We start from the raw sequence: 10,010 nt of genomic DNA on the forward strand, positions 1-10,010 counted from the left end.
ATCAGAGGACGACTATATATAAACCATAGTGAAGGAGGAAACGTAGTGAAGGCGAGCATATAAGTTGAGTCGTTTTCTTCTCCTTTCTCGTCTCGTCACTCTCCTTCTTACCCACTTCTTCCCAGCCCGGAAGTTGTTACCGACGGCGTATCATCAAAACAGAGCCTCGCCGGTGAAAGAGAAGATGAAGATATTTGTCAAAACACTGAAGGGGGATCGCTTCGAGATCCAAGTCAATCCAGAGGATTCGGTACGTAAAATCTCAAGAAACTTTGCTCAGACTCTATTTAGGGTATGTAGTTTGTTCGATTTCTTGTTCACTACGGTAGAAGATTGATCACGGATTCTTGATCAGCAAGTTAGTAACTTCGGTGGTTTATAGTTAAAGATGTAATACTGTAGAGTCTTAAATCATGTTATGTTTCGTTTCTTAGATCCATGAGTCTCCTCTGTATTTGATATTGTTCTGTTTTCGTTGAGTAGCTGTACAAAATATATATGCGTGTGTGATCAGGTCGCTGATGTGAAGAAGGACATAGAAACCGTACTGGGAGTTACTGCTGCAGAACAAGTGCTTATTCACAAAGGGAAAGTGCTTAAAGATGTGACAACAGTAGAGGCAAACAACGTTTCCGAGAAAAGCGTTATTGGCGTTATGAAGGTGTGTGCTTAGGGTTTAGGTAAAATGTTAATCAAAGTTTATGTTTCTAGAGTTTAGCTTGTTGATCTTGGATTCTTGGGCATGGTCCCGCTTATAATGTAGAGAAAACCTGCATCTACCGGAACGTCTGATAACCTTACAGCTCAGGTGAGTTAGTATCATATTGTTATCATTCAAAACTAAGATTCTTGTACCTTTTTGCATCTAATGATTCTGAAGAGCATGCAGACTGTTATGTTTGTCAACTATGTTTTATCTTGTGTTTACTGAGTTATAATATAACTTGAAATTATTGATTAAGGTTACTCCTACTGAACCTGCCTGGGATGCTGCATCAAATGGGAGCTATGAAAGTGTCTCAGAGAGTAACATTCGGCAGATTCTTGAGATGGTCCGTGGATTCTGGAGCCGTGAAGTGGTTGCCTATGCACTCTGTTTGGCATATAATGACCTTAATAAAGCTTTGGAATATCTTTACTTTGTGAGTTCTTCTCCAGAACCATGTGCTGCCCATATATAGTAAGGTAATGTGGAGTTTGACGATTGATAAGTTTTTTTTTCTTGAAAAAAGGGGATCCCGGTGCAGAGTGAAGATCCTTACATAACGGAGGTAAATAAACTAAATTTTGTTGAAGCAAGAGGGTATATGTGTAAATCTGAAGACTGAGAAAATAAAATGTAATGAAAAGAGCACACAGGAAGATGATAGTCAAGACTCTGTAGCTCCTGAAGTAGCAGACCTAGATCGGTCACTTGATTCCTTGCGCAACAGCCCAGAGGTATTCACCTGTTTTCTTGTTCGTCTTGCTTGAAAGATCAAAAGAAATTGATGGAGATCTAACTAGTTTTTTTTTCTGTACGGTGTGACAACTAGTACGAGTATCTACGAGCTATGGTGCAGTCAGACCCTAGTCTCCTAAAGGTAAAATCCAAAAAAAAATGCAACTAAAGAAAAATGGAATAATGAAAATGATTATTATGCTCAAGTTTTTTATTTGGTTTTGTTGAATCTTGCTGCAGGATGTTTTGGAGAATATAGAGAAAGAAAACCCATCACTGTTTCAGTTGATTCAAGACCACAGAGCAGACTTCTTCATACGCTTATTACTGGAGAAGCCTCGGGAACTCCAGGACGACGACGTCTTACACTTTCAAAGCAACGAACCAAACAACGGAGGAGATAGGTACAAAACTTAGTTACCAATTTACCATAATGTTTAGTAGTAAAATTATGTAGAGATTAACTGAGCTTTCTTGTGGATTCTTTGTTGTTGCTCTTGTGTGATTCAGTGGCAACCAAGTGGGAGAGTCTGGAGATACCGAAGTTGAGCAGCCTCAAGCAGAACAAACCAACGAACCAAACAACGGAGGAGGAGATGGGTACAAAATTTACCATAATTAAAGTTGGATCGGTAGTTAATACTATACAGAGATTAGCAGAGCTTTCTTTTGGTTTAAAGTGTTTGTGGATTCTTTGTTGTTGTGTGATTCAGTGGCAACCAAGTGGGAGAGTCTGAAGAAACCGAAGTTGATGAGCCTCGGGAACTCCAAGCAGACCAAACCAACGAACCAAACAAAGGAGGAGATGGGTACATAATTTACCATAATTTTTTTTTCCCATAATAATTTACCATAACTAATGTTGATAGTTAAAACGATACATAAACTAACAGAGCTTTCTTGTAGTTTTAGTTGTAACTGTTGTGGTTTATAAGTTCTTGTGGATTGTTTGTGTGATTCAGTGGCAACCTGGTGGGAGAGTCTAAAGAAACGGAAGTTGAAGTCGCCACCCCTGAGGATTATGAATTGATCGAACGGGTCTGTCTATGTGTTCTATTTCTCTTGGTTTCTTAGAAACTTCAACTTCAATGGATTCGTTATCTATACTAATAAAGTAGGCTTTTTTATCTCCTTGGGGGAAAAAATGCCATGTGGCATTTTCTTTTTAGTAATTAAAATATTTTCTCAACTTAAATTTAATGAATTTTGGTATTAATTGTAAAATAAATGGGGTGAGGGGAGGTTAAATTTTTCTTTTTAATAATTAAAATATTTTCTCAACTTAAATTTAATGAATTTTGGTATTAATTGTGAAATAAATGGGGAGAGTGGAGGTTAAACTTTTCTTGATACATGTCCAAGCATTTATAAGATTGTTTTGAATCTGACTTAGATCCGTAATTGAACTGATAAATTTGTGATCCAATAGAGATCGAGTTTGGGTTTTATTGCAGCACTGGTTGAACTAATAGATAATTTTTATTTTTACTATTTTTAGTTTAATTTACATTTTGAAATTATTTTTATATTCTAAATTTCTAATTAAAATTTTGAAATTTCAATTTAAATATCGTCTTCCTCTTCTTCTACATTACAATTTACGTTTGCAAAAAAAAGTGAGTCATGATTGTGCTTGAGTTGTACGTCCGTAAAACAGACTGAAGCACGATGAGACTTATTATTCTCCTATACTACAATTTACTTTGGCAAGAAAGGTGAGTAAATAATTTTTTTAACTAATTTAATACAAATCATTACATTTTTAATTTACAGATAAAAAAAAATCATATGATCATATGAATTACAAAACAAAGTTTGGATTGTTGAAGAAGAAAAACATGGCGAGATTGATTATAATAAATTAGAGAATGCTCTTACTAAAAAATATCCCAAAATGATGAAGTGACAAATTTAGAAAAAAATTGTTGGTAAGTTTTAAAATTTAGAGAAAACCAAAATTAGTGGATGTGATCTGGTGTTAGTTTATTTTTGTTATTGAAAATTTATTACAATAATGTTTTAATTCTGTTTTATTTTGGATTGGAAAATGTCTTGATTTTTTTAGATGTCATAATTCTTATGTTACAACTTTTTTAAATAGTCTAAACTATTTCTTAATATTTTGTATGTACACTTAAAATTCTTAACTTTAGTTTTTATATATATTTGTTTTCATAGCTGATATATTATTATATAATAAAACTAATTTATTTATTAACCCGCAATTCATCTGTGGTTAATCCACTGATCCAGTGATTAGGTAAATCATTTGATTCAGTATCCGGGTCGAGTTTCAAAACATTGGTTTATAGGATTTTTTTGTATTTGATGTTGACGATAGATAATAAAGCCTCTGCAATTCTCCTTCTTCAACGCAATCGACGTAATCATTCATATAATCAATCCAGAAATCACATTCATCCCACCATCTCCTATTGAATGCTTTTTTAGTTCCTGCTTTCTCAGTTTCATTGTATATGTATAGATGGTGTGAGAGTTCGGACGATACTCCCTTTACTTTTTCAATTCAATCATTGTCGAATTTCCAGTTTCATTGCTCGGAGTTAAAGACAAATCAGTATAAAGATGTTCAAACTAGGCTACAACAATTTTGGCAAGCTTGAAATGTTAAGAAAGGAGAAAGATATTGGGGTTGATATGTTGTTGATTAATGGAAAGGTACACCGATTTCTTATTTCAGTTTACCAGTTAATGATTGCTTACTTTTAAAGTAGCAGTTTTCTTATGCATTATCTCTTTTCTCAGGTGGTCCTTCTACATGCGTTAATCAACTTTCTCAGGTTTAACACTTTTAAACATTTATTGAAAGAAAGCTCAGTCTATGACACGAGTATTTAAAGTTACAACTAAAAACTTTTTTACGACTATTAATTTTTATTCTATTTTTATTAAATCGATTATTAACAACTACTTATGCTATTTTACTTTGAACTAAATAACTTCAAACAAAATAATATATTATGGTCGCTAATCATTTTAAAAAGATCGGAAAATATTATTTTTTTACATATTTTCATTTTACATATTTTCTTTACTAAGACCATATAATAAATTATAAATTTAAATAAGAAAAAAACATACAAATCTGGCGCGTAGCGCCGGAATATCAATAGTTCATAATATACGTACATGAAGTTTTCATTGTTATTTTGTGTGTCTGGTTTAAAAACAGCTGGAAGCATTGGGATTTGAGAGAGGTGATGCGGCGGTGGCGTACTTCGCTTGCAACAGGAACGTCCAAGTGGCTGCAAACCATCTTCTCGGTTACAAGCACGAGTCTAGACGACAATAAGACCACACTATACCAAACTATCTCTCGCTATGATGATTGAGTCTCTTTCTTGGCTTGTAGTGGTTACATCTATTTTTCTATCGTGAACCAAATATCTTGTTTTATAACCTAGTTTCTTTTGCTCTGGTTACACACAGCTGGGGTGATTGATTGATGTGTATTCTACCTTTCCTTACCAAAATAAAATAAAAAAATAACTCTTTTCCAAAAACACTACATTTTAGTCTGATTCTTTGCAGCTTTCATATGACCTTGTACTGACTAAGGAAACAAATAAACATTTGTTTAGATATTTATTATCTCGATCTATAAAACAGTATCATTGAATAATTATCTTTTTTCTTTTCGGGTGGGGGGGCTGTAGTTAGTCTACCTTTTGGCTCTGAAACAAAGCACTTTCTGAATTTATAATTTTCCAGTGAGACCATATTTTGGGGAAAGCTCTTTCTACGAAGCTTACGATGGGAGAAAGAATACGAGAAGTAAATATTCTTTGATATCGAAAAAATCCATTTGGTTCCTTCAAAGAGAATATAAGAAAAGCTAAGAATATTACGAAGATAAAATTAAGACAAAAGTAACTTTCTCCGGCAGATTTCTCACACGGTTTGTAATGATGCTTCTAGCTACTCAGGGAAAGCTAGCATGATCAAAGCTTAAACCAACACTCAAAATTACAGTCGAGTTATGTACGTGTATCTTAATACTTTAATACATATATACGTCTTAAATTATAACTTGCAAGTTTAATGTTGAACTAGATTCTGATCCGCGCTTTGAAAGCGCGGAATTTAATTTTTCGAAAATATAATTTTGATTTTTATTTTATGAAAACTATAGTGACATCTGAAAAAAAAAATTTATCATTAAACTAAAAGAGATTTGAGATGAATATGTAAATGATGTTTTTTAAAAGATGTATATACATGAATGAATGATATGGAGAATGGCTATTTGATTATTCGAATTCGGTTTGGTTTTCGAGATTTAAAATTTTAGCCCTATTCAGTATTTATAATTCTGGTTCATGTTCGGTTCAGATTTTTTGTGGGATTAGTTCGATTTCAGATAACCCGTTTAAACTATTTTAAAATTTTGAAATTCATATAGATTGTAAATTTTTTTAATTCTAAAAGTAAAAATATTAAATACATAAACTTTACATAAAAATTGGTATGGCTTGAAATTTGTATAGAGAATCATTAGATATTTTAAGTATTTTTGATGTTTTGAGTATTGTATAACAATTTTAGATATTCACTTTTAACTATTATTATATATTTTCAAATATTTTGGACAATTTCAAAATATCTTCTATTTTGAATTTTTTTTGGATATTAATTCTTAAAGTAACTAATATATTTAAGAATATAAATAGAATTCATATATATATATATATATATATATATATTCGGATACCTGAAATATTTCAGTATGGGTCGGTTTTAGTTCTAGTTGTCTAAATATAACCTTTTGAACTCATTCAGATATTTAACCAGTTTTTGTTCGGGTTCTATACTACTTTTCCAGATTGGATTTGTTTTTTTTTTGTTTTTTTGCCAAGCTCTAAAGACTGTAATAGAAATGATGCGTAAAATAATATATATGTATATATATATTGTGAAATTTTAAAATAAAATGATTGGTTTAAATCATAAATATATAACTATTTTATCTATAACATTCAAGTATTTTTGGAAAAGATATATTGCACAAGATTTTTTAAAAAAATATCTTAGTATAAGTTATGGATTTACTTTTAAAAACAATACTTATATTATATATTTAATACAATACACTTTAGACATGAGTTCTATAATTTAAGAATATATCAAACAAAAAAACTTATTATACTATAGTTTGTTTTATTTCATATTTTATAATCGTATCTAAAATTTGATTAATATTTATTCATTCAAATGTTTTTATCTTATAGCAAAGATTATAATATAAAGTGAAAATACTATTAGATACTTTATTTCTTATTGTACTACTCAATTATTGTATTCCTTTTCCTAACATAACTATTTTGTTTGATGTATAAATTAATCATAGGAAATACGTTTGTCCTTATTTTAAGAACAAACAGTAACTAAAAATCATATAAGTAAATTGAAAAATTTACGTCCAAATTAAAAAAATATTGTTACTTATTTCCAAAAAGAAAATTTTTATTACTCATACATAGAATATATATGAATAAAGTCATATACACATGACATCTAGTTAGTTAAGGAATTTAAAATTTATGATATATTGATATTAGTTATTTAAAGAAAACAAATCAAGGATATGTTTTTCAAAACAAAAAAAAAATCTTCTCTTTTAATTATATTGTTTTCATGCAGAGTAGTTCTAGGAATTTTTTTGTTTTGTTTAAATAAATATAATTTTAAATTAATAAGTAGTAGCAGTCCTGTAAATATTTTGAAAGATCATGGGTATCTCAAAAAAAGAGCTGCTGTTTTAATTGTATTGATTTTGTTACAACGACAGTTTACTAATGGAAAAAAAAACAATTACAAATATATGTGATAGAATATTCGAGGGGGAGGAATATATCATAAGAATTTTAGAAGATTTGTGAATTGTACTTGCCCATGGAATTGATGTTGTTTTGACTTCTCTACTTCGGATTACTCCTCTTTAAAAAATAAAGAAAAAATACTTTAATACTGTTATTAATTATTATGCATGCATATAAGTATGATATAACAATATAAGTATCTAGCATATGTATCATTTTCTAGTTTTTTTAATCTGTTTCATTTTCTAGTTAATACACGATAGATGAGCCGGAATAACGAACTATCCATCTCCAAAATAGTTATTTGCCTGATTTTCCAAAAAAAAAAAGAAGTTATTTGCCTGGACACTTAAAATGGAGATTCTTATAAGAAAGCCTATTTTCACAAAAGAAACGAAGATTACATTTTTGAGAATGATTATATTTTCTGTTTTAAACCACTTGTCTTTGTTATTGGATAATTAAGTAGATAAACCCATAAAATGTTAGCATTTTCGAAAAGGACAACAATAGTCTAAGTTCCACTTTGTAATGATACAAATAAGAGTGATGGAACAACACGAATTGTTTGGGATCAAATCAACTGAAACTCAACTTACCGTCATTCGACTATTCATAATACCACGACTGGCAATAATGTTGATTATTCTTTTAGGATATAGCTCTTCAATGTTTTCATGTAAGCATAATTTGTTATTTTTTTTAGCGTAATATTCCTTTTGATATGAAAAACTTCCACGTGAATTTTGTATAGTTTCTTTGTATAATGTTATTCTTTCCACACACACAATGTATTCAATCGTGATTTTGTATCAGATTTTTCAAGTCCTGGTCTATAATATCTGGCTTTAGATTAATAACTCATCATATATTTTAATATTTATGTATATTGTTTCGCTACCATAAAATTAGGTTATTTTACATTTCATTCGCTTCTTATAATAAAAAGGTTTGTTTTACCTACCTAAACTAACGAGTTTATGATATAGATTGGATCACTTGGTTTTATATCAATTCAGCAGATATAAAATATATGGACGTAAATAAATTGTGTTTCTTTTTATCTCCCGAATTCTTTTTTTTTTGTCATATACTCTCCCGACTATATTCATATTATAATACAGTATAACTATATTCCGAAAAACACTTCTAACTATGATTCGTCGTTGACAAAAAAAAAGAAGTAGAAGAAGGAAGACCTATAATATAATTGGACGGCTTTGGAGTGGCCGGTGAAGATTCACCCACGTGAACTACATCAAGGATCTATTATTCTCGTCTCCATAATTTACTATATAGATGCAATACTTACAAAAATCCATTATTTAACAAAATTACGGCATTTATATAAACTATCCTCTATATAAAGAGCATGAATGAATCTCATCTCATTGCATCTCACGCAACTAAAACCCTACCAACAATACTACACTTTCCCAAAAAAAAAACTAAATGGCAGCTCTCTCCTTCACTCACAACCACCAACCATCCGACAACCGCCGTGGTGGATCTCACCACCACCGTCACGGCCCCGTCGTGGAAGAAATCGAAGGACTCATCAAAGTTTTCAACGACGGTTGCGTCGAGAGACCTCCCATAGTCCCCGCCGTCTCAGCCACCGTTCATCCATCCGCCAAGGTCACGGCCTTTGACATCAAACTATCCAACGACACGTGGGCACGCGTCTACATCCCCGGCGCCGCAGCCTTCTCCCCGTCCGTTACTCTCCCTCTCCTCGTTTACTTCCACGGTGGTGGCTTCTGCGTTGGCTCCGCCGCTTGGAGTTGTTACCACGACTTCTTGACCGACCTCGCCGTTAAAGCCCGTTGCGTAGTCGTCTCGGTAAACTACCGTCTGGCCCCTGAGCACCGTCTCCCGGCGGCGTACGACGACGGAGTTAACGTTGTCTCGTGGTTGATGAAGCAAGGATCTAACGGGGGATACTCTTGGGTGAGTAAGTGTGATCTCTCGAACGTTTTCTTGGCCGGAGATAGCGCCGGAGCCAACATAGCTTATCAAGTCGCTCTCAAAATGACAAACACTTCGAACCTCAAGGGCGTTATTCTAATCCACCCTTTCTTCGGCGGCGAAGCGAGAACGTTCTCGGAGAAACAACAAAACTCCAAGTCATCGGCGTTGACTCTCTCGGCTTCGGACACGTACTGGCGTCTGGCTCTGCCGCGAGGCGTCAGTAGAGACCATCCTTGGTGCAACCCTCTGATAAGCTCATCAGCGGGGTTTCTCCGGGAAGCTAGGTTGCCGACGTCGATGGTGTTTATGGCGGAGTTTGATATACTGAAAGATAGGAACATGGAGATGTGTAAAGTGATGAGAAGCCATGGAAAGAGAGTTGAAGGTATCATTCATGGAGGAGTTGGTCACGCTTTTCATGTCCTCGACAAATCTTCGGTGTCACGTGATCGAATCCACGACATGATGTGTCGTCTTCGCAACTTCATTCATCCATAATAATTCGCTAAAGCATTTAGGACACCTTTTAAGTAAATCAATTAAGACATTAAAGTGATTAAGAGTTGCTTTTATAGTGTCTTCAATGGATGTGATTAGTATAAATTATAAACTAGTCTGATTCCTCCTGTCGTGTGGTATGTTGTTTTGATATATAGTTATATAACCTTTTGGTTTATGCTGTAACAGCTTGTATGTATGTTACTATCATGTATCTAATGCTTCTTCTTTGCTGTTAATGATATCGAGAACTTAAGATA

General features: G+C 32.7%; 2 protein-coding genes across 2 annotated transcripts; both read left to right on the forward strand.

Moving 5' to 3' along the window:
* The first annotated feature begins 64 nt into the window (after positions 1-64).
* LOC130497692 (ubiquitin receptor RAD23c-like) lies at positions 65-4,774 on the forward strand. The gene is made up of 11 exons (XM_056990706.1): positions 65-250; positions 515-661; positions 764-808; positions 963-1,142; positions 1,233-1,271; positions 1,351-1,440; positions 1,536-1,583; positions 1,682-1,845; positions 2,155-2,250; positions 2,404-2,479; positions 4,635-4,774. The coding sequence occupies exons 1-11, from the start codon at positions 185-187 to the stop codon at positions 4,752-4,754; spliced, it is 1,071 nt and encodes a 356-aa protein (XP_056846686.1). The 5' UTR covers positions 65-184; the 3' UTR covers positions 4,755-4,774.
* A 3,883-nt stretch (positions 4,775-8,657) lies between these two features.
* Positions 8,658-10,010, forward strand: LOC108815897 (probable carboxylesterase 17). The gene has a single exon (XM_018588427.2). The coding sequence runs from the start codon at positions 8,734-8,736 to the stop codon at positions 9,748-9,750; it is 1,017 nt and encodes a 338-aa protein (XP_018443929.2). The 5' UTR covers positions 8,658-8,733; the 3' UTR covers positions 9,751-10,010.

This window comes from Raphanus sativus, chromosome 7 (genome assembly GCF_000801105.2).
Source record: "Raphanus sativus cultivar WK10039 chromosome 7, ASM80110v3, whole genome shotgun sequence".
NCBI lineage: Eukaryota > Viridiplantae > Streptophyta > Magnoliopsida > Brassicales > Brassicaceae > Raphanus > Raphanus sativus.